The 26,034-nt window shown below is 37.1% G+C and overlaps 1 protein-coding gene across 1 annotated transcript in view; it reads right to left on the bottom strand.

Annotated features, from left to right (window-relative positions):
• The window catches only part of ALG13 (ALG13 UDP-N-acetylglucosaminyltransferase subunit), a 65,590-nt gene extending 41,178 nt beyond the window's left edge, over positions 1 to 24,412 (bottom strand). Inside the window, 6 exon segments of the mRNA XM_059158711.1 lie at positions 1,877 to 1,960; positions 2,517 to 2,860; positions 2,863 to 2,888; positions 21,316 to 21,454; positions 23,152 to 23,314; positions 24,275 to 24,412. Coding sequence (XP_059014694.1) covers positions 1,877 to 1,960; positions 2,517 to 2,860; positions 2,863 to 2,888; positions 21,316 to 21,454; positions 23,152 to 23,314; positions 24,275 to 24,355 — 837 coding nt within the window. The 5' untranslated portion in view covers positions 24,356 to 24,412.
• Positions 24,413 to 26,034: the final 1,622 nt, after the last annotated feature.

Here is a 26,034-nt window from a genome sequence, read left to right as displayed (position 1 = left end):
GGAAATGGTCCTGGCTTATCCAGATACGAGTGCATTTCATCAAATATAACACCTTTGAGTTTCTTTTGAAATGCCAATTTAATTTGACAATTTTCAAAAATCATGCAAGCCCAATAATTTCAAGGATTTTAAATCTGATAGAAGACATGCATTTGCAAAGCCAAACTGAGGAACTTTAAAGGGAATTTTATTAGTTTCAGAAAAGCCCAGGGCACAAGCGAACTTCTTGGGGTAACAGAAATCTTCTGTATCTTTATTGTAGTGGCAGTTGCATGACTATATATTGCCGAAACTGAAAGTGCTGAACTTAAAATGGTTAATTTTATTGTCTGTAAAATATACCTCAATAAAAATAAAATTAAACCTGGGTAACAGAATATATTTCTAGTTCCATGTACATATATCACTAGATAAAAGTTTTTAAAATTTTTCTTAATAGCCTTTCAAACAGCTTGAGGTATAACTGGCATAGAGCAAGCTGCTCATATTTAAACGGCACACATACATTTCGACATACGTATGCACCCAAGAAACCATCATGACAATTTTGACAGTGAATAGATCCATCACCCCCTTAAGTTTCCTTGTGTCCCTTTGTAACTCCACTGACTGACCCCCACACAACCACTGATCTACTTTCTATCACTAGAAACCGGCTTGCATTCTTCTAGAGTTTTATAAAAATGAAATAATACAGTATGTACTTTGAGGGAGGGGCTACCTTCTTTGGCATAATAATTTTGAGATTTATCCATCTAAGTTTTAAAATTTTACACAAATCTTTGTTACTCAAAATGTGGTTACTATTACTCGATCATGAACAAGGCAAGCATCACTTGGGAGCTTTGTTAAAATGCAGAAATCTTGGGCCCCAGCTCAGACCTACTGAATCAGAATCTGCACTTTAACAAGGTCCCCAGGTGATTTGTATGCACAAAAATACTTGAGATGCACTGTTTCACACCACGGTCTTGCATTTGAAGTAATTTCATGTATAATCCTTTCCCCAGATGTAGTAAAGACTGTAATTAACTCCTAGGTAATAAGCTTTAAAGTCAAGAAGCCTTCGCAAAGTTTTAAAATTCACTGAAATCTGTTGAGAAAATTAAGAGTAAACCTTGAACAGCAGGCAAATACCCACAATATAGTCAGAAAAAAAAAATAGTACTGGAAGGGCTAAGAATTTTTTTTTAAGCCACACAAAAGGGCACACTACAAATCAGATCTTGATAAAACCTCATTCTGTTAACAAGAATTCAAATATTTCAAAACATTCAAAGATGTCTTCTACAAGTTGTTTTAAAGCCAATCATTAGTGGCAGAGCACCAATTACCAGTTTGTCACATAAAGAAATGTTTAGAACCTAATTTGTTTCCTTATAATTGGATTTTATAAGATTCTTCATATTGAGTGATGATTACTGTGTACATAATTAAGAGTACAGAGGGGTTTTCCCATTTATACATACTTGGGAATACACATTTAAAAACATTAACATAGCCAAACTTTCTGTGAACTATGATTACTTGTTCCAGAAAACAGTGGTATGGATAATACAGAACAGTAGTCAAAATGTAACTTTTTAGGGCTTGCAAGATTATGGAGGGTATATGGGGAATAGAGAGTGGGAGAGTAGAGAGTGGGAAGGACACAGATGAATTGTTTTTTAACTTTATGATTAGAGTACACAACAGTCTAATTCTGGAGGTAGTCCAGAAGCATGCTAGCTAGGAGGAAGGCAGCTGAAAATTAAATATTTGCCACTGAGAGGAGATTGCATGACATAATTTTCATTATGTAGATGGCTCAAAATTCACTTCCCATTTGCTACACACTCTACTAACATCTCTACCTTAGGTTATGTATTCTACTTACAGACTCAAAAGTATGTTGGTTTTCTCTCATATACGAGACACAAGCCTTCCTGATTTCCAAATGATGGACCTGGCTGCAAAACAACTAAAAAGAAGAGAAAGACCAGCTGTCAACAGTCATTGGAAATAGCTTTTAAATTAAAATGATGACCGGGCACTAAGTCCCCCTTATTCAAAACATATGTAGGAAATTAACAAATTAAGTCCTAACATTTCTAAATTCTTTTTGCCACCTTTGGTGGGGTTGGGAGAGAATGGATGTCTTACCACCCCCACCCTTTCTTTTAGTTCTTATGGGTATAAACCTATAAATTTTTCCTTAGGCACTAAATTTAGAAAAGTAGGGATTGCTTCTAAAGGATCAAGATTCATTTCAGTTTTCTAAAATTCCATTCTTACATTCTAAACTGGCATTTAGAAAATAGAAAAAGACAGCAAAGGCAAAGCAATATATTTGGACTCATCAACAAAGGCATACACCAAGCTACTAAGTGGCAGACAGGCCTGGATGTCTTTACTAGCAAAGAGAAAAGGCATTATTTTTTCTTTCCGTGTACTACAGGTCTTCTAGCTCCAGTACCATGCCACATGTCAAACCCTGAAAACTCAGTATAGGGAAGATATATTTGTTTTCCTTTTACCTGCTCCGAAATAGCCCGAAAGAGGCAAGAGGCATCCTTGGCAGTCAGCTTTCGAAACAGCCCTAAGCTGCCTAAATATTCATCCATTGATGCCTCATTCAGAGACTTCTGGCCGCAGTACTTTTTCCATCCTTTATGCATTTTGGCAGAGGTGGAGGTGGGGAGGGGGAGAAAGGAACACAAACGTGGCAAGAAAGAAAAAGCAGGATGCAGGTAGAAATGGGTAGCAGTGACAAGGGCTTGCTTATGCAGGTATCCGGAAAGCAGCCCAAAGTCTAGGGATGAGAAGGCAGTTGGAGTCAGCGCTGCAGAATCTTGGCACTTCTCAGGAGCAGAAGCAAAGGGCTGGCTTGCCCAGGACAAGTCGGGATCCTGTGAAAAGAAGAGGAAGAGCCGATGCTCCTAGGAATAGAGAACTGGACTTGAGAAGACAAGGGAGAAGGCACTTGGGGAGCTACCTTGCTGGGGAAGGATGGGATTAACGCAATCAGCCCAAGGGTGAGAGAAGTATGCACAAGCAGCTGAGCTTTGGGACCAAAAAGAAGCGGAGCTTGCAGCTTAACTCAGGGCAACTGCTGCAGGAGGCTCCAACAGAACTGCAACAAGACTCAGGTGTATATGATACAGCCTGGCCCACATTATATTGCTTTAAAATTTCTGCTGCAAATTTTCAAATACAGTCTCTGCCCAAGTTCCCTGCTCCCCTCAATGGAGATGAGAGAAAAAAAGTTATAAACCTAATTAACTAGTAAACTTCTGTATTAACATCTCCAAAAACTAAAAAAGTCCAGGGCCCAGGGCATCCTTGATCTATAGGGACAAAGATCACAGTTTAAAATAAAGTGCCAAAACAGTTTTCCGGTTTTCAAGTAATTTCATTTGGTTCTCCTAGATAATAATAACCCTCTGCTACGATCACAGAAACTAATTAACTATACTAGGAAACAGATACAGTTCTTAACTAATATCCCCAAATTATTGTATAGCATTAACAAAAAGAGAAAATGCAAGAAGTGTTTCTTAAAAACTGGAAAAAATTGAAGTTTAAACTGAAGCAGCATGAAAGAAAATGTCTTACCCACAAACTTTCTAACAGACTGCATTTAAAATGCTGTGGCACAGCATTAGAGGTGTTGAACATGATATTTCCATGTATTAGGACAATTTTCTGGAAAAACTACTCTGGATTCTAAGAAAGCCAAAGAAAATACAGCTGTATTTTTAAGGTTCAAAAACAGGACTGATCACTTGCATTACTTGATGCCACTGTCAACGGTCTCCTTCTTATTTAAATGCCACAAGCATGTTGAAACAGATCAAAAGATGGCTTTGGAGAAGATGCAAAATTAACCTGCTTTGAAAACTGTTTTTCTTTTATCTGTGAATCCAGTAGTTATCATGACTGCCCTGCCTATAAGAAATGGATCAATAATCTAATAATTTAGGAATGAAATAAAAGCACGGTAAAAAATAAAAGAAAATCTTGACTTCCTTTAGCATATTAATTTGAAATTACCTTTTCTTAAAAAGAAACCAGAACACCAGGGAAATTAGGCCTTTTGAAAAAGTCCTGAAACATGGTTTGGGAAGAGGGATCACCATCTTTTTCTAAGGCCACAAATTCACTGAGAAAAATTAAAGGTTATAATGAAAAGGTTAACTCATTTTGGGCAGTTTTTTTGAGATAAGAAATGCCGATTCTTCGTATTTATTGCTACTGAAACTAAAAATAAGCTACATAAAACTTAAATTAATACTAATCCACATACTTCATTTTGATGAAGGAAATAAAAGGGAAAACTGGGAGAGGAAAAAAGAATGAGAAAAGTAATACAAGAAAGAACAGGAAAAAAAAGTCAGAAACAAAAAGAGGAAAGAAACAGAAGAAAAGACAGAAAAACAGAGAAAATAGACACAGAAAAACCAACACAAATATGGTTAATGGATTATTGACAAAGGTTCAAGAGCAGTACAACAGAGAAAAGACAGTATTTTCATCAAATGGTGCTGTACAATCACACTCACACATAAAAAATTACCTTTGCCCTATACTTCACATCTTATACTACTAGAATTAAAATGGATCAAAGGCCTAAATGTAGACAAAAATTTCAAAACTCTGGAAGAATGCATAGGAGAAAAATCTTCAAGATCTTGAGTTAGGCAAAGAGTTCTTAGAAATGATATAATAAAAAGAAAATGGGTAATTGGACTTTATTTAAAAAACAACAACTTTCACTCTGCAAATGGCACCGTTAGAAAATGAAAATGCAAGCCATAAACTGGAAGGAAATATTAATATAGCCCACATCTGACTAAAAAGTTCTTCTTAAAGATTTATTTGAGAGACAGAGCATGGTGGGGGAGGAAGAAGTAGACTCCCTGCTGACCAGGGAGACAGATATGGGACTTGATCCCAGGTCCCTGGGATCATGACCTCAGATGGAGGCAGCTGCTTAACTGACTGAGCCACCCAGGCCTGATTAAAAGCTTTGTATAAAAAATTAAAAAATAATTTTAAAAAACACAACTAAAAATGCCTAAATGATTTGACTACACATTTTACCAAAGATATAGGAATGGCTAATCAACTAAAAAGATGTTCAACTTCACTAGTCATTAGAAAGGTGAAATATCAATACATACCGACTAGAATGGCTATAATAAATACAGACCGTATCAAGTGTCAACAAGGATGTAGAGAAACTGAAACCTAAGTAAAAGCAGCTAGGTCAAAAAGGAGTTTGATTCAAAAAGATGTAAGAATCCATTTAAATGAAATATACCAAAAAGGCAAATCTACAGAGATAGAAAGCAGATAAATAGCTGCCTGGGGTTGGGGTATGAATACATATTAACTGCAAACAAGCACAAAGTATCATTTTTGGTGATAAAAAATGTTCTAAAACTGTGATGTTTGCACGTTTCTATATATTCACTAAAAATTATTAAGCACTCAGGGCACCTGGGTGGCTCAGTGGGTTAAAGCCTCTGCCTTCGGCTCAGGTCATGATCCCATGGTCCTTTGATCAAGCCCCGCATTGGGCTCTCTGCTCAGCAGGGAGCCTGCTTCCTTCTCTCTGCCTACTTGTGATCTCTGTCAAATAAATAAATAAAATCTTTAAAAAAATTATTAAGCACTTAAAAGTGGTGATTTTTAACAGCTTTTTAAGTTCATATACCATACAATTCAAAGTGATACATTTCAATAATTTTTAGTACATTTACAGAGCTGGTACCCATTGGAAATCAATTTCAGAATATTATTACATTCAAATGAAACCAAACCCCATAACCACCAATCTCCAATCCCCCATGCCCATCAACTCCAGGTAACCAACAATGTTGTCTCTCTATACTTGCCTATTCTAGACATTTCAATAAATGCAATCATACAATATATGGTCCTGTGTAGCTAGCTTCTTTCATTTAGCAGGCTTTAAAAGTTCACCCATGGGCAGCTCTTTCTGCCAATGGGTCCTCTCCCTGTACTTAAATAAAGCCACCTTTTTGCACTGAAAACAGAATTTAAAAAGGTTCACCCATGTTGTTGTAGCATGTATCAATAATTCAATCCAACAATTAAACTATATTTTATTTACCCATCCATCAATTAGTAGACATTTAAGTCCTTCCCACTTTTTTTGGCTTTTTATGACTGATGCTGTTATAAACATTCATGTGCAAATTTTTGTTTGGACAAAAATTCTTTTTTGTCTTTCTATTCTTTTGGATAATACCTAGGAATGGAGTTGCTGGATCTATGTTTAACTATTTGAGCAACTGACAAGACTATCTTCCACAATAGCTGCACCATTTTACAATCTCATCAGTAGTATATGAGGGTTCCCATTTTGCTATATCCTATCCATAATTACTGTCCATCTCTTGACTATAGCCATCATAGTGGGTATCAAATGGTACCTCATTGTGGTTTTGTTTTGCATTTTCTTACTAACAATGCTGAAAACCTTTCCTGTATCTAATGGCCATCTGTGTATCTTTAATGAGATACCATAATATACATCTTAGAATCACTACGTTTAAAAAAAAAAAACTTGTAATAACAAGTGTTGCCAAGGACTTGGAGCAACTGGAACTCTCACATGTTGCTTGTATGAATAAAATAGTACAGCCACTCCAAAAAAATTTGTTTAGTGGTGTCTATAAACAGAGTTGCCACATAACCCAGCAATCCCACTTCTAGTTATCTACCCAAAAGAAATGAAAACTTCAGCTCACACAAAAACCTGTGCATGAACGTTTATAGCACCTTTATTCATTTTCATGACACCCTGAACTGGAAACAATTCAAACATCCTTCAATTGGTAAATGAACTGGCACATCCATACAACAGAATACACCTCAGTAATAAAAAATGAGATATAAATACATGAAAGAACATACATGAATCTCAAAGGAATTGTATTCAGTGAAGATTCAAAAGGCTACATACTATATGACTACATTTATGACAAATTGGAAAAAGAGTAAAACAGATTAGTTGCTACCAGTGGCTAGGATTGTAGGAAAAAGTTGACTACAAAGAGTTGGAAGAAAGGGGATGTATGGGGATGATGTAAGTAATTTTTATCTTCACTGTGGAAGTGGTTACACAATTATACGTTTGTCAAGTTTTATAGTACTATACAAGAAAAAGGCTCATTTTGCTGTATTTAAATTGAAAAAAATCAAAGAAAAAGCAGCAGAAAGAATTTAGAGTTGAGGAACTCACAGAACGGACAAGATTGAAGAGAAAAAAGAAAGAAAATCAGAGGATCACTACTGGATGGCCAACATCTAACACAAGAGGCCCCCAAAAAGATCAAGTGGAGGGGAAGAAATGATAATGATAATGCTGAAAATTCTAGGGGTGCATGCGTGGCTCAACTGGTTAAGCAGCTGCCTTCGCTCAATCCCATGGGTCCTGGGATGGAGCCACGCATTGGGCTCCCTGCTCAGCTGGGAGCCTTTCTCTCTCTGCCCCTCACCCCTGCCCATACTCGCTCTCTCACATGTGCGCTCTCTAACTGCAACAAATAAATAAAATCTTTAAAAAAGAAAATTCTAGAACTGCAGAATTGGAGTACCTATACTTAGCTTGAAAAGGTCCATGAAGTACCAGAAAAATAAAAGCAAAAAAGATGATCAGCAATGCACATACTATTTCTGAAATCAGGGATCAAGATTCTAAAACTTTCAGAGATGAAAACTGGGTCATATACAAAAGATCACACATATGATAACAATAAACTTCTCAATGAAAGAACTAAAAGCTAGGAAAAAAGTTCATTATGTGAGGAAAACTATTTCCAACCTTGAACTCCATATCAAGCTATCAAACATGAAAGATTAAAAAAATTACCATCCTTTCTCAGAAAGCTATGAAGGGTATTTGAAACCAAAATAAAGTGGTTAAACCACAAAAGGGGGGGCAGAGAGTCCTAGAAACAGAGATTCAATGCAAGAGAGAAGCAAAAGGAACTTCTAGGGTCAGGGTGAAGGGGAAATCCCAGGAGGGCAGACATTTGGCAGGACTACAGAATGAATGACCAGTTTACCTAAAAGGATAGGAGAACTCCAGCACAGACATTTCAAAAATAAATTATAAAGTTACAGATACCTTATTTAAACATACTAGAAAAGATGTATACCTCTTTTGGAGAGTTTGGGAGTATTTTTCTAGAAAATCGACCAAATGAAAGCGCCTGGGTGGCTCAGTGGGTTAAGCCGCTGCCTTCGGCTCGGGTCATCATCTCAGGGTCCTGGGATCGAGTCCCACATCGGGCTCTCTGCTCAGCAGGGAGCCTGCTTCCTCCTCTCTCTCTCTCTCTGCCTGCCTCTCTGCCTACTTGTGATCTCTCTCTGTCAAATAAATAAAATAAAAAATAAAAAATCTAAAAAAAAAAAATGATGTAAATAGGTGGCTCAGCGGGTTAAGTCTCTGCCTTCGGCTCAGGCCATGCTCTCAGGGTCCTGAGATCCAGCCCCAGGGCTCTCTGCTCAGCAAAGAGCCTGCTTCCCTCTCTCTCTCTGCCTGTCTCTACTTGTGATCTCTCCCTCTGTCAAATAAATAAAATCTAAAAAAATTTTAAAAAATAAAAATGATGTAAGTAAAAAAAAGGAATGTAATCAACACACACTGACTATAGGACTCAGATGTGAATATTGTACTTAAGTAATTATGTCAACACTGTAAACAAATCTCACAAGAACTAAAATAAATTATTTTCTCTATTTAAAATCATCCATTAAAAAATAAATAAAATCATCCACAGAATCCCTACTGTGAAAGAGGAATATAAAGTGTCCTCCTCCATACTAGCACATCTAAAGATGCTATTTAAATTAAATAAATGAAAACAAGTTTGAACATATTCACTTACAAAACTTAAAATGTATTATGGCAAACCACAGAAAGCTTATTAGAGATGGGAAGAAGTGGGACACAGAACTGTTATACACACTGTAGAACTAGTTAATATTTTATACTATTTATGTATATTATCTTAAATAATTTTTTTAAAAAATATTAAGTGAAGAAACAATAGCATAATAAACTGGGAAAATGACAGAATTTTAGATTAGAGCTACAAGGGATCTATTTTACAAATGAAGAAACAAGTTTCAAATGACTATGAAATGTGTCCAAGTTTTCACATCCTATCAATAATAGTACAAGAACTATATATTGTCTGATTCTTACACAATTATTACAAAGAAGAATCACATACCAAAAAAGAAAAGATGAACAAAGGCTCAGGTGTTAAGTGCAAGTTATATTCCCCAAATCAGTACAATAGACTTTTCAAAAAAGACCTGAAGGACAATAGTAGACTCCATCCCGTGTATAATAGCTATTTCATATTATTTAATACTGTCCTTCGAAGTATCTATTGCACTTGAAATCCCAATTGGCTTACTATTCTTCTAAAGCAAATTAATCGTGTAAACCTCTAGAACAGTGAAAGGGCTCCATAAAACAAATTACCCTATGCCCAGAGATTCTGATTCAGCAGGTCTGGGGTGTGTCCTCAGACTGTGTATTTCTAACAAGTTCTCCGGTGATGCTGATGCTGCTGGACCACGCTTTGGGAACTAGCATCCTCGAATGATGTTGTTTCACAAGTTATTAATAAGTGTCTCTAAAAAGAGTTCTGAGATGAAAATTTCAGCAAATACTGCACACTATAATCCAATCTTTGAGGTTCACAATGCCCATTAGCAATATTAAAGGCTCTAAGGAACCCTAAAATCACCTGCTTAACTTTGAACTGGCCTTTTCATGGGGGCCTTTTCTGATTTGGGAAAAGCCAGATTCAAAGTCAAGCAGGTAACTGAGCATTCAAGTTAATAAGCTGCTAATGCACAATAGCTTTTCCTTCTCAATTGTTTCAGTTTGAAAAATGATGCTGTACTAACTTTTTCATCATCTATACCTAAGGCTGCTGGAATAATTAGGTAAGATACCAAATGTTAAGTGTATAGTACAAAAGTGTACATATTGATTGCTTTTAGGGGCTACCTGACAAAACAATTCACTAAGAAATTCATTGGTTTAAAAAAAAGGTAAGAACTAGAACAATTTCACCTAAATTCTGGAAATCAAGCCGAAGTTCAAATATAGCTCTGCAGAGGAGCTTTCCCCAACCCTGATAAGGCTTCTTGCACTTCTGAAAATGATAGAAAGAAAAATAATCGCCTTAAAAACTTTTAGGCACTGTACTCTGGGTACCAGTTCAAAAAAAACAGATTGAAGAAAATAAAATTAATTAACATTTGACTTACTATGAAATCAAAATGCTTTAATTTGATTACTACATTTTATATTAAAATTTAACCTGCAAATGTGACTTGTTTTAATTGCTAGAATTGTCTCATTTCTTCACTGATCACATAGAAAAATTCTCTGTAGTACAACACATGAATACTATTGGTTTAAGTTCTGAGTTAACACTCCATGCTTTAACTAATTAAATGAGGTATATGCCTCAAATTTTTTTTTAAAGCATACAGTATCTGTGACATAGGTTTAGTTGTCAATGTATATAGGACAGGACAGGAGTTATTAGTTTGAGAGGCAACATGGTACCATGAAAAGAATATTATGAACTTGATTATTCTACTTTCTGAGTCTGTTTCCTCATCTATGAAAGGAGATATGCTGCATTTTTAAGCTCTTTCAGGTCTAAAGAACTATGACTCAATGGTAGATAACATATTTGCCCTCCCTTTAGATGGTCAAATTTGTGATCAACATTTAAGCATAAAAACAGTATCTAGGGGGATTAACTTATTATCCTGGCAAATTGTGGGGTTGACTGACCCACATAAAGATGAGTAAATCTTACCTTAGAAATGAAATACAGACCTAGATTTTTAAAGGCAACAAGATTTATAACGATGTGTGGTGATAGATATTAACTGTGGTAATCATTTTGCAATATATACATGTATTCAATAATATGTCATATACATTAAACTTTTACAGTTATTATCAATTTTATCCAAAACTGGAAAAAATAAAAATGACAATCACATGTATGTAAAGACTTGTGGGAAACTGGTAAAAGGCAATCAGTATTAAAAAAAACTTCGCACACAGGGGCGCCTAGCTTCCTTTGGCTCAGGTCATGATTCCAGTAGGATTGAGCCCCACCTGTGCTCCCTGCTCAGCAGGAAGCCTGATTCTCTCTCTCCCACTCCCCCTGCTTGTGTTCCCTCCCTCACTGTGTCTCTCTCCATCAAATAAACTCTCTTAAAATACCCTAACATTAAATCATTTATTTCACTTATTTTTAGTACCAAAATAACATGGGACCAATTGGGGTAAAGAACTCAACCCTACAGGACCTCTTTTTAAGGTTTTTCATTTCTAAAAAATGTGATGGTAAACCTTTTGAAAAATGTTTTAAAAACATTTTTAACAGCACACTGGCAACAGAACCTGTTGCCTTTCTTCATAGTAGACATTTAAACAAAATGAACAAAGCAGGATTCATGAGGGAAGGGAACACAATGGTTCCAAAACAAAATCTGGCCATTCGATCCTATTCACCCTCCCTCCTCAAGCTTTAGTAAAGAGACAATAAAGAATTGATTTCCCAGAGCAGTGATCCTTCAGATATGCAAAGTAAAAGAAACGCTACCAAGACCCACTTGCTTTCATTTCCTACTCTTCCCACTTCATCTGAAGCACTCTGATATAGATTAAAAAAAAAAAAAGTAATGCTTTGTTTAAAAATGTATCCTAATGGCACAGAAATACTAGGGGTTGGTTTATTATTCAAAATACAGTTTCTGAACAGTCTATCAACAAACAGGGGATTGAAGGAAAGGAGAATATAAACCAGAACACTCTTGTTTTGATGCACTTAAAATTCTAAATAATCTTTAATTCTCTAACTATAACCCCAGCTAGAGACGGACAATGAATTTGAATATGAAATTCAAGGAAGGCTTTGCTTTCTGTATCACTTAGTAGTATATACTGTGAATTCCAGGGAAATCTAAATCTACTCCTACTTCCTTTTTTTAAGATTTTATTTATTTGACAGAGATACAGTGAGAACAGGAACACAAGGAAGGAGACTGGGAGAGAGAAAAGCAGGCCTTCTGCAGAGCAGGGAGCCCAATGTGGGTCTCAGATCACCCAAGCCAAAGGCAGCCGCTTAAAGACTGAGCCACCCAGGTGCCCCTCTACTCCTACTTCTTAAAACAAAAAACTCAAACCGAGAAAATGCACTATTTCAGTGACATTCTTTTAATTTTCAAACATGTCACATAATTGGTCTTGTGTCTTAGAAATCACCTATGAAGGAAATTATAAGCTTTACTAATTCACAAATGTGAAAACGAAGATTCAGAAAATCACTTAGGCCAAGGATTTAAGAATGTTTTTCACTCCTAAATTTGGGAAGTGTACTATCCACCCACTGCACACTGGCAGTGGAGAAACAACCAGTATGTTCTATACAAAAAAAGAAATGAACAGTAAAGAAGATGCAATATATGGCCTCACAGACATCATTCCAACAGTGACTATCAGTTCAGCAAAATCATTAGAAACACACTTGACAGTTAACAAGGTACAGAACTGTACTGCTTTTCCAAATAGCCTCACCTAGTATATCCTAGAATTAGTACAAATGAAAAAAATTCCATTTAGTTCCATTTATCAATTAGAAATAGTGCTACATAAGACATTATGGGTTATAGACAGTTAATAAATATTAAAATTTATTTCAAATTGTGTTTGGCAGGTGTTAAACTTGTTAAGTTTCTAATTTGTTATGTGATAAAACTGGGAATTGCTAAATTTATATGTATTTAATCAGAGGACTTCCTTATCACCAGAGTACTAATAAACAATGAATGAGGAATGAAAATACTTAAATTAACCATTCTGGAGATTCTTAACCTGGTGCCTGGGTACCTGGTAAAAACTCCCTGAAATTCACTGCAAAATGTGTGTCGGTGAGAGAGAGGCAAGTTTTAGAAATTTTGAAGGGTTCTAAGACCCAAAGAGGGTTTGCCTTAAATAGGAGGACTATATAGCCATCAAAATAAAATGACAGTGTCAGTCAAAATAAGTTTGGTCTGGCTGTGGTAAAAAATTAATTAACACAGTAAAAAGCTAGAAGTAAAATACCAAAATAGAGGGGTAGCTGGGTGGCTCAGTGGTTTAAGCCTCTGCCTTCGGCTCAGGTCCTGATCTCCGGGTCCTGGGATACAGCCCCACATTGGGCTCTCTGCTCAGCAGGGAGCCTGCTTCCTCCTCTCTCCACCTGCCTCTCTGCCTACTTGTGATGCCTGTCTGTCAAATAAATAAAAATAAAATCTTTTTTAAAAATCTTTAAAAAATACCACAATAGATGGTATTTAATGATATAAAAGACCCTGAATATATTCTGAGAATCAATATTATCAGTCAAGGAGCACATATTCTTTAGGAAATTCCTGTTTGAAGCAAGCTAGGTTTGCTCACCTTCTATATAGCCACCTACAAAAATTATAATTTAAAGAACTATTCAGCATAAAGACTGTGCTAGAATATTCACATAAGGAATAAACCATTTAAGAAGGAATTAAATTGTTGTTTGGTAGTTATCTTAAAAATCTTTCTCCATGTAATCTTTTACTGGAAAACACTATAGCTACTGCTTTTAACAAACCTCTTGATTTTTAACATGTTTTACCAAAAATCCCCAATAGGTTCCCTTATTTGACAGACACTTAAATAGCATTAGGATATTACATACAATCAGTATTACTGTTTTAATGACAGTCCTATGAACATTTAAGCCTACAAATTTCACCATACAATGTGATGGTCACATCTTTCTTCTGAACAAGAGACATACTAGACTCTATATAATGACTGTGTGCAAGATGACAGTGCTTCCTAAAGACCTAATCCCAATCAAGAAAATGAGAAAAAGTACATTTATCATTTATGGAAAGCCTACTGTGCTATGGGCAGAGGATTCAATGAGTAAGACAGTTCCTCCTCAACTAGACTGTTCATCCGGAGCAGGAATCGATGTCTTGAGTGCTGATACAAAAAGTAGATGCTTATTACACATTTATGTTACAAGACTAAGTGAGCAAATAAATGGGCTCAAGATATTCAGAAAGTAAAGCTAAGAGAACCTGGTGATTGATCAGATATAATGGGTTAAAGATATAAGCCTAGAGGACTAAATGATAATATCATCAACACAGGCAAGGATTTCAGAAGGATGGAAGGAGAAATAGATTTTAGTTCAGGTAACTGGAAATACATTCAGGAGCTCAAATCGAAGAGTCAGGGAATATAGATAGGAGCATCAATGGTATCTCTGAGAGTAATGAAAATGATAAGAAAAAAATATATATAAAGAGAACAGGACCAAAAATAGAACCCAAAATATTTAGAGAAAAAAGAGACAGTAAGTAAGTTGCAACCAGGCAAACCATTTGGGAGTTTCTCCACATGGATTTTGATTAGCATTCAGTATGCTTTTAAAAATAACAATGTAAAGACTGAAATATATCTGTGGTTATCAATCAAAATTTCTTGGAATAGTCTTGACTTTAAATATTGTCCTGTCACCAATAAATGATGGAAGAAACACAGTGGAAATCAGCATTCTAGCAATTAAAATTCCCAGTCCATCGGACACTTAAGTTACATAAAACTTCCTTTTTGCATGATGCTGAGCTCAGTTTCCTCATCCACAAAATGGAAGAATAGTAACTACTTCATAAAGTTATTGTAAAAATTAAGTAACTTCGTACCTGTAAACTTTTTTTTAATATTTTTTATTTATTCAAGAGAGCAAGTGAGAATGAGCACAAGCAGTGGGTAAGGGAGAGGGAAAGGTAGAGCAGACTCCCGGCTGAACAGGGAGCCAGACATGGGGCTCAATTTCAGGGCTCTGAGATCATGACCTGAGCCGAAGGTAGACCCTTAAATGACTGAGCCACCCAGAAACTCCTAAACTGCTTTAAATAGTATGAGAGATACTAAGCAAGTAACAAGTGTTAATTATTTTTCATTTCCCACTCCCCCACAAAAACATAGTATTGTACAGCAAAAAAACAGATTAGTATACAACTATATGGACCATCCATTCCAAACCTTTTCCCCAAATCAGTTTCAAATAGTCTGCCCATACACTTCACTTCTTACACTGTATGCAGATTTTTGGTCTGAAAATTTTGCAATTTGAGTGAAATCAGACTGATTAACTGCTTATACCATAATAAAGGGCCAAGAAAAATGAATACATTACATGTAGTAATTAGACTTTTTTTTAGTCTTAGAAAACTCTTCCTCGATCTATCAAAGTGGTGGTACACATTTTTATATTGCCCTTTTTATCTACATGATTTACCTTTAAAAGCAGAGTAGTACTCTCAAACGTCTAAAATCAGACACTTGGCAGTACTTTCAAATAATGACTAGCTGACCCTTGAACAACACGGATTTGAACTGTGCAGGTCTACCTAAACAGACTGTTTTTATAATATAGTAAAGTACTGTAACTGTATCTTCCTTGATTTTCTTTACATTTCCTTTTCTCCATACTTTATTAAGATTATAGTATATAATACACATAATATACAAAATATGTGTTAATTGACAGTCTGTGATCAGTAAGGTTTCTAGTCAACAGCAGGATATTAGTCCCATCTTTTGGGAGTCAAAATGTTTATGTGGATTTTCAACTGTGCACAGGTCTTGCACCACTAACCCTCCACATTGTTCAAGACTCAACTATACCTTTTAAGGTTCCAAAATCCCACATCAAGTTCATCAGTTGCACTATCTTACCTCCCACCAAATCCTTCCAGCTTTTTCCTCACAAATCATAAGCAGTCATCTGAACTCCCTACTTCCCAAGGTCATCCTATAACCCCACATCACTTTTAATGTACTCCAGAATCAACTTTCTACTATTACTTGTCCAACTTTGAACCTATCCATGATACCACAATTTCTCAAAATACTCTTTTGCTTGATTATCCCTGGAAATTTAAGTAACTCCAACAGAAAACTGCTAAATAAACTAAATTCCACTTACCCACTGACTTCAAGAACCTGAAGCCCTGCCATGCAATGAAACCAAATAAACTTCATTCAGAGCGAATATTCCAAATAGAATCTTGATTACCATTAATTTTTCCTAAGACCATTAGCAGGTAAATTTGGCAATTAATTTATCTTAGCCTTCTTCCTCATCTATAAAAAAATGGTTTGTACTAATTATGTTTAAAATTGTCTTCCAACTCCAAAAATCTACAATTCAGTCTTAAAGTCTTCCTTTATTCAATCTAGTATCAATCCTACCCATGGAATTTTGCTAGATTCCAAAAACTGAGGAATCACAGGTTTCTAAGTCTAAGATAAGTTTATCAAACACCAAAGAAAAACCCAATTAAGTGTGAAATTCCTACTAAAGTAAACAACTTCTAATAAATGAACAAAACTCTCCCTGGAAGGAAGTAACTAAATACTAGACAAACAATTATGAAGAATCAAAAAGCTTACAATATATATTATGGTGTGGTAGAGAGTATAAGACCAGGAGTCAAGAAGCTGCTTCTCCAGTGGCAGCTCTCTGTCAGAGGCTGATAGACAACTGCAAACCTCTGGCCTTCTTCATCTATGAAATGATGGGATTGCATGAGATGATCCCAAGAATTCCTGTCAAATCAAATTGAGTCTGAGAGATCCCTGGTTTTTTAAGCTGAACAACTGATAAAAATATTTCAGAGGTATATAGTTAAGGGGTATCACTACACACAATACCATTGACTTAAGTCTCTGCTAAATGAAATAATGGAGTCAGGGCTATATACTCTTGTGAGAAAGAAAACAGAGGATTTGCGGTCTCATACCACTTCACAGTTGCCTGATGTTTAAGCAGACCCTTTGTTTCTGATTCTGTGGTTAGTCCTTCATGACTTAAAAACCAAGTGATCAAAATACATTTTAAGCCACAATTTTTCTCAAATTAGAACATGTAAGTGAGCCCAGTATATTCTCTCCATATATTGGAAAAGGGCCTTTCCTATATAATATTAGCAATTAGACTAATGTACATTTAGGATTCCGGTGCTGTGAATTCTCAACTAAGCAGATGTTAATTACTCACTTGTTAGATTAGTCTCAGCAAAATTTTAATCCAAGCTGGCTTCCTCCTGCTACCCAGAGTATTTCTCAGCCACCACCTTCTACTACTAGTTAATAATTTAATATTAACCTAAGTAAAACACAATCAGGAAAATAAATCTATAGAAACATTATATAAAGCATCTCAAGTAAAATGCTTAGAATAGCCAACATTTTGGAATATTATGGAAAGTATATCTGAAGAGTGAAAACTAATTTTATAAGTACATAAATTATAAATTACTGTTACAATAAATGTTTCAGCACTGCTATGAGAAGGGGCCCTTAAAAATAACATCAAGTCCTATTAGCCTAAGTCCTTTTTGACTTCTTTTCAAACCAATAAAACTTTGATATAGAACAAGATTATTTTGTCATTTTCTATTTGCATTTGAGGAAAGAGAACAAATCTACTCCACTAAAATTTCTCCAAGTACCATAATCAATGGACTTGATATTTAATCTTATTAACCTTTAATTAACCTTTTTAAGGTAATTATTTAATGTTTTATTTCACAGAACATAACTCATCATTTCTGCTTTTTAAAAAACTGGTTCTTTAAACTGTACAGCTAATGATCTTGACTCTCAAATGCCTTTACAAATTTGTTACTGCTTCATTTTTCTTATTCTAAGGAACACCAAACTAATAACTACGTTTGAGGTTCTTGTCAAAGTTTCCAGATTTAACTCATCTTTTTTTTGTGATTTCTAAATCAATTTGGGATTCTAGAATAAAACCTGTGAATGCTCACTACATATTTTAACTAAACTATAAAGTAAAAATCTACTGAATTTACTAAATTGCAGTAAGGATTTGGACCCAAAAGCTAACATTCACACCATTAAAATTTTCTGTACATTCTATAGATGTGTAAGTTTATTAATTTATATCTGTAAATATATACTATATATTTAACTTGATTTAACCACATTCCATAGGTTGGATTTGGGGGGTGTTTTTAAAGTGTTCAGAGATTAGTGTTTATTTTTGTAATCCAACAACTTTATCCAAAAATGCAGAAAATTTTTCTGGCTGGCCAGGAGGAAAACATTTCAGTGTTGATAAGTCCATTGACTGTAACAGCCCAGGAAGCGTGCTAAAACAAAAGAAGAAAAATATTAGGTAACAAGGGAGAAAATCCTGTAATTCATCTGCTGCCCACTTGATGACTGAATCTAACTTCCAAAAATATTGTGATGCTTCTCAAACTGTACATATGAATTTTAATATAACTTTATTTTAGGTATAGTTGACCCTTGAACAAGGTGGAGTTAATGAAACCAATCATCTGCGCAATTGAAAATTCATATACAACTTGCAAGGGCACCTGGGTGGCTCAGTAGGTTAAGCATCTATCTTCGGCTCAGGTCATGATCTCAGGGTCCTGGGATGGAGCCCCATGTTGGGCTCCAGCTTAGCAGGGATTCGGCGTCTCCTTCTCCCTCTACCCCTCCCTCCCACTTGTGCTCTCTCTCTCAAATAAATAAAAAATCTTAAAAGAAAGAAAATCTATATACAACTTCTGACTCCCCCACACCTTAACTACAAATAGCCTACTATTGCACAGAAGCCTTACTGTTCACATAGAGTCAATTAACATACATTTTGTACATTATGTTATGCATTGTAATTCTTAATACAGTAAGCTGGAGAAAAAACATTATTATGAAAATCATAAAGAAAGCACATTTACAGTACTGTACTGAAAAAACATCCGCATATAAATGAACCCATGTCATTCAAATCTGTGTTGTTCGAGGGTCAACCATACGTACAAAGATTAAAGCACTATGAATAGCACTATGTAGTACATATCAATACCAATTCAACACATACTATATATCATGTCAACTGAAATATTACAGAAATACTATTTCATGAAAGATGTGATCACATGGCTCTTGAACATTTCTCAGGACTGAGCAGATATAAACCAAAGCAAAATTAATTTATAAAAACAGAATAAATAAAAACAAAAGTAACAGCTGCCAGACAAGAACAGTAAGCTGGGGAGACTACTGGACCATGCATGAAGGTAGTAAATTACTGGCAAAGAAAAGTTATTTCACAATCATAAATCATAAATCCATATATAATTAAGCAATATACAATCACCATGCATGTTGGAAGTAGATTCCAAACCATGACATAAAAGTATTACTTCAGAAATTTAAGTAAAGCAGCCACTTAAATTAGAACAAGATATACAGCTACCTAGCCTAGATTTGGGGGAATAAATAACATACCTAAAATGAAAATACAACCAATTACTGATCTTTACAGCATTCATGTGTGTGACTTTCTTGAAATTAATATTAAGAAAAAGACTTCTAAAACTGTAAAAAGTAAATTGGGAGACTTGTAGAGCTTCCTTTTCACCTTGAGTAAAGAATCAGGATGTTTCTGATATCAGTGCTTTCTCCTTTTAAATGTACTGACATAAAATCAAAGCTGAATTAACATGTAGAATAAAAATACTCATTAAAAGTGTCTGGAAAAATTGACTTGTGTGCCCCCTTTAGGAGGAGGAGTTTATTCTTCATTTAAAAATGTTAAACCCTATCAGTCTCAACTATCCAAGGACAGTTATACCCATTATCTGAAGCCTACATAATGTTTACTACCAAGCTTCTCCAGATTCACAATACTTTTAATAATGGCTTCGGTGTTGCACTGCCACCCTGATATTTTCTCTCCTCCAATCTCATACAGGGATTAGGACATCAATAATTGTCCCTGAAGCAATCAATGAACTTGCCTCCCCGCTCAATGAGAACAGGAATTGTTGGTTTTGTTCACCAATACATGACAAGTACCTAGAATAATGCCTGGCACATCGCAGATGCTCAATAAATATTTAATGAAAGAAAAAGTATTTACTGAGTGCATAAGAGACACGCAGTGAAGTTAAAAGACAAACTTTTTATGTTCTAGCCAGTTTAAGGTTTTTCACTTTAAAATTAATTTCAATTATTAAAACATAAAAATAAGTACTTTATAATACTTCTATGAGGTCTTTACTTTTTAAAACATCAAACTAGGATAGCTTTTTAAGTCAAATAATTGGGAATTACTGACCTGACCCTTTTGCAAGCTTCTAATGTCTCAAGAAGAATAGAAAACCAACCAGCAATTTTCTTCATCCTTCTACAGTGATGTTGATCAGTTCTTGTTGAATTTGAATATACTTCTAGAAAATAATACTCCTTACCATTGTAATTCCTCTGGCTTAAAAATACTTTAATGGCTTCTCACTAAACACAGAATAAAATCACAACTCTTATGTGAACTATCTCCACCCAGTCTCATCTTATACTATCTTCTCCCTTGCTTGCCATACTCCTGCCACACTTAACCTTCCCTCTGCTCCTCAAACAAAACAAACTCCAAGCTCGTTCCTAACCTAGGACCTTTGTAGTTGCTGCTGTTCCTTCTTCCTCTAGAGCTTCACATGATTAGCTCTTGTCTTTTAGGTCTCAGCTCAAATGTCATTACTCAGTCATGCTTTCCCTGACCAATCTAATTAATCTTCACTTCCAGCTATCATATCACCCTGCCTTATTTCCTTCATAACACATTTCACCACATGAAATTATCTTCCATCACTTATTTATGAGCAGTATTCTATCTCCCACCACTGGAATCTAAGTATCATGAAAGCAGGGGCTTTACCTCATGTTTATCACTTTATCTATAGCATTTAAAAACAATGCATATGACATATTAGGTGTAGTTTAATTAATGAGTGAGTAAATTTCACTTAGGGATCCAAATGGATTTACTAAAGGCAAAACCTTAATTATAAAAAATAATCAAATACCCTCTTCAAATAATGAAAATCTAATGAACTCAAAAATTTTATTCTCACAGACTTGCACACCAGACGGAACTTACATACATGCGTACACACAGAGATATTCACATGAAATGAAGCAGGCACAGACACAGAAAGAAATAGAACAGAGATCCCACTCACAGTGGAAGACAAATAAGAGAGCTTCACAGGTGAGAAAAATCAAAGTATATTTGATAAGCAGAAGGTAAGAGGTTCAAAAGACAGACAGGTTAGGTAAGTGGGTAAGAACAGCTAAGGAGGATTTAAGGTAAGAAGTCAAATTATCAGTCTGTAGTATACCTGCAGGTACAGTAGAAGAGATGCCCGTCTTTGTGCAGCTGCTTTGCCAATTCCAACTGATGATTGTTCATCAACTTTTCGTTTACAACCACTACAAGGGGCTTTCTTTTTTCCAGCGTCTCCAAACAGCTTCCTGCACCTAGGTCAAAATTGTTTAATAGTTTAAAAAAAAAAAAAAAAGACCTAAAGTCCTCCACCAAGCTTTATAGGTAGAAATGAAGATGATGAACTTAGCTGGCAGAACTACAAACCCGGCCTTTTAATTACACATTCAAATGACAGAAAAATGTAGTGATCAGTTGCTCTATGTGTTATAAACTTGACTTGAAAAATACATTCTTTACCACTGCCCACAATATTACGACCTACGATTCAGTGCTTTGCCACTTGCCCTCCACTAGTATGCCCTGGGCATGAGCCTTGAATTCAATTAAGATTTAAGTTCAAGGGTGCCTGAGTGGCTCAGTGGGTTGAGCCAGGCGCAGGTCATGATCTCAGGGTCCTGGGACTGAGCCCCGCACTAGGCTCTCTGCTCAGCAGGGAGCCTGCTTCCCCCTCTCTGCTTGCCTCTCTGCCTACTTGGATCTCTCTCTGTCAAACAAGTAAGTAAAATCTTTAAAATTCTGACGATCCTTAAAAGTCTGCCTGTGAGGTACCATCCCCAAAATGTCAAGAATTAATCTCCATAAATGTGCATATATACAACATTTGGGTCAATTCAACTCTGAAATCTAAAACTCTTTAGGTATTTTAAATGGGAGTGACCAGGGCACCTAGGTCACTCAGTCAGTTAAGGGGCTGCCTTTGGCTTGTCTCAAGGCACAATCTCGGGGTCTAGGGATGGAGCCCTGCTTAGGGCTGCCTGGGCTCCCTACTCGGTGGGAAGTCTGCTTCTCCTTCTCTCCCTTTCCTCCTGCTCATGCTCTGTCTCAAATAAAATCTTAATAAACAATAAAAAACTTAAAAAAGTAAATGGGAGTGAGGAGATGGATAAGTAGACAAAGGATTTTAGGTTGACTACTTTAGACTCCAACGCCAGACTTTTATCTACTAACTTGATTGGACAAGTTACAGTTAATCTGTGTCTGTTTCCTCATCTGTATAACAGGAATACTAATAATACTCAGCTCGTAAGTCTGGGAGGATTCAATAACTTATACACACAAAGCACAAAGAATGGTACCAAGAACTGTTAAATATTACCCTATATGCTACTAATCACTAATGTGTTAGTAATGTTTATTTCTAATAACTTCTCCCCCTTCAAACTACACTCTTAAGAACCAGGAAGCTTCCTCCCTCACTTACCCAGCAATCGAAATTGCAAAGCTCCCCAAAAACAGTTCTTGTGAAGGTACTGGTAGTCTAACTAGATCAGGATGGTTTTTGAAGAACAGGCAATGGTTTCCACAACATCTGGTTAAAGAATACTTTTGACTGCATTCATTTCATACATTAAAAATATAAAAAAAAATCTTTCCAAGCCAATTTCTCCATGTCCAATCCAACCAATTAGCTGGCAGAACATTCCTGCAATTTTAAGCCCAAATACTAATTTCAAATTTGACAACTCTTTACGCACAACGGTGGGTAAATTATTTTGCCCGTGTTTGGAGTTTCTTACTTTAAATGTGGTCTATGTTGTTAATTTTCTTTCCTTGTATCACCCAGAAATAATAAACTCTCTAATAATGTTCTCAATAGGTACGTTCCAATAAGTATTATACTCAAAAGGGCTACAGTGCCTTACCCTAGCAATTTTACTTTACCTCAGAAAATTTCAAGTTTCTGTTTTTACTATCAAAACCCAAACCGTGGTACTCTAAGGCACTTTACCTGCGTGACTAATAACAAGATCCGCTTTCTGAAGATCTTCTTTCAATGAATCCTTGTACCTGTAAACATCCAGAGCAAATGACTCAGTACTGAATGGTTCAGGTACCACCTTTCCTCTACCTATCTGAAGGACAAGTCGGTTGTAGCCCAGGCTCTTGAAGATCTGAAAGGGGGGGGGGGAGAAAGAAAGAAAAAGCGGGACTTTTAAACAAGCTACTGTAAAAACAACCCTAAAGTCGGTGTTCAGACCGGAGCGCGGGCCGCAGAATCTACCTGCAGCCAATCTTACTTTTCCAGAACGACGCTCTGCCCCCGTACCGGGCCCCAACAAGGTACCTCACAAGTCCTATCGGTTAAGATTTACGCGACCCTGCTCACCAAGCCGTTGAGAGGACTGGCCACGCCACAGGCAGAAGACCAGGCGAGACCCTGAAAAAGGCGTCAGAGACTAGAGGGGAGACGAAGAAACGGCCCCAATTTGCCTCAGGTCTGAAGCTGCGCGAACCACTGGCCAGGAAGAGCCGCCGCAGCCGGAGGACGCCCGCCTCGAGAGCCCCTGAGGAGACCGCGAGGCGCGGCGGGCTCGCCGGAGCGCGGCGAGTGTAGAGCGGCGACGGCGCGCTGACTGGGACCGGCCGGACTGAGCCGAGCCAAGCCCGGCTGGGATAGGCGGGGCCGAGCGCGCGAAGGTGCCCGACACCGACCACGCGACCCCGAACCGGACGGAGGAACAGCTGGAGGGTGGCCCGGACCGGAGAAGCCCCACTTGAAGAGGCGGAGCAGCGGGAAGGAGGGGCGAAGCCCGAGGCAGGAGAGGCGGAGAGTCGGGAGGGAAAAGCCGGGGAAAGGAGGAGCCGGAGAAAGGACGGGGAGGAGCCGCCTAGAGGGCGGCGGGAAAGCGGAAAGAGGAGGCGGAAGACGCTGAGGAGAGGGAGAGCAGGAGGAGGGCCCAGCCGAGCGCAGGGCGGAGCCTGAAAAGGGGCGGCGGCACCTGAGGTAGAGCTGTGGGGCTTCTTCCCGAGAGCTGCGGTCAGGCAAGGTTACCGAGGCTAGTGGTAGGGCTAGCGGCGGCGAGCGGCGAAGGAAGCCGCCACGCGCCCGCACGCCCACCTCCCCCACTCACTTGCAGAGTGTCGTGCGCCGAGACACGCGCAATGAGGTCGTCAAAGCTGGTGGTCCCTACAGTGACAAATACGCACTTCATCGCGCGGGTTCCCAGCCCCGACTCGCAAGGGCCGGATGTGACGTAGCGGGGGCCACGTGGGCGGCAGCGGCCGCGCTCAGTGGGGAAGACGGAAGTCGACCAAGGCGCCAGAGGGCGGTGGGAACTGGGGGGTGTGGCGCGGGGGCGGGGGTGGGGCTGAAGAGTACCAATGGCCTACGTGTCACAAACTTGATGCGTGGATGAGTTCAGCGGGCCATTACAACAGTAAGGTGGCAGTTGACAGATTTACTTTTTTTCCAAAGGTAGTTAAGAAAAACGTTGAAGCCTCACACCTAAACCTGTGCTGGCGTCATTGCTTGAGTACCAGAAATCTTTCAGGAGTTCGGGACTCTTTATTTGCTACCCTGTTTTGCCAATATTCGTTTGAGCTATGGTTTTACCTAGAGTCTGTAGAGAGCATGTGGGGAAAAAAAAAAAGGCCTTTTCAAGATCGCTCATTAGCATAGGCTCTTCAAACTTGTTCTCAGGAAGCCAGAGCCCTACAGGGTCCCTTGGAAGCTGCAAGAAGTCGGTCGCCTTCATTAGCAAGCATTGTGTGTAAAATAGAGGCACTAGGGCCTGAAGCCTGCATCTATAATTCATTGAACCCATCCATTGAGCCCTTTAAAATGTAAAATTATGATAAATTTAAATTATGATGAAATGTAAAGTTATATATTAGCATGAATAAATACTACAGATACATTATACTGAGTAGTCAAGTATCCTGGAGGTAATTTCTCAAGACTCCCCTTTTTTCTCCTACCATTACTAAGATGATTTATTTCATTCTGTTTTCTGTATTTCCTACTTAAAAATCTCACTTTCGTTCATATTTGTTTTCCCCTGCCTGATTATATACAGAAGGGAAGTTGTGAGAAGAAAATAAAGAGGAAAAGGATTAGAGGTGAATTAGGCCTAGAACTTAAGCTGAAGAAAAAACCTTTAAATCTTGTAGCCTGAGTAATTGTCTTTTTGAGGAGCGATATGCTGCTATGCCTTTCTTGATAACGATTTTCATGAATTAATAATATGGTGAAACGAACTAGTCTCAGAATAACAAATGTAGAAAGGTCATGCACGGTTAAATAATAAAACATAAGCATAATCAAATTTTCTGCCCAATAAAAGAAATAAACTATGAATATTTATTGAAATATGAAGAGAAAATATTCCAAAACATTCTGTAATTCAGAAAGACCTTTACCTTTTGTTGTATCTGTGAAGTCTTTTCTATATCTAGAAGATATTAAATTAAAGGAGCACTGTTCTGATTAGCAGAGAGAAAATAAGCACACATATAAACTGAATATTCTTAAATTCCCAGAAAATTGAATTTCTAATATTTTAAGTGTGCTGGACTTTAGTAAAGCATCTTCTTGCATAAACTAATCCAGAAATGCTTTAAGGACCCAAGGTTACATAATTAATGTAAAATTTTGGCAAGTGAATCTTTTCTGTTTTGTCAGTGTTAAGTATAATACAAGAATGCATTTTATCTTACTTGACTATGTTTTTCCTAAACGTACACAGGCTTACTGATCAAATAAGTTAACATTACCTGTAAAAACGTTTACAGTTATGAAAAATGTAAGTGTTTTCAGCTACATTAAGTCAGTATTCTGACAGACTTTATTTAAGCTGCAAATATGCTTTGTGGTATGCCAGCTTGAAGATAA

The sequence above is a fragment of the Mustela lutreola genome, chromosome X (assembly GCF_030435805.1).
Source record: "Mustela lutreola isolate mMusLut2 chromosome X, mMusLut2.pri, whole genome shotgun sequence".
Lineage (NCBI taxonomy): Eukaryota > Metazoa > Chordata > Mammalia > Carnivora > Mustelidae > Mustela > Mustela lutreola.
This window is presented reverse-complemented; position numbering and strand designations above follow the sequence as displayed.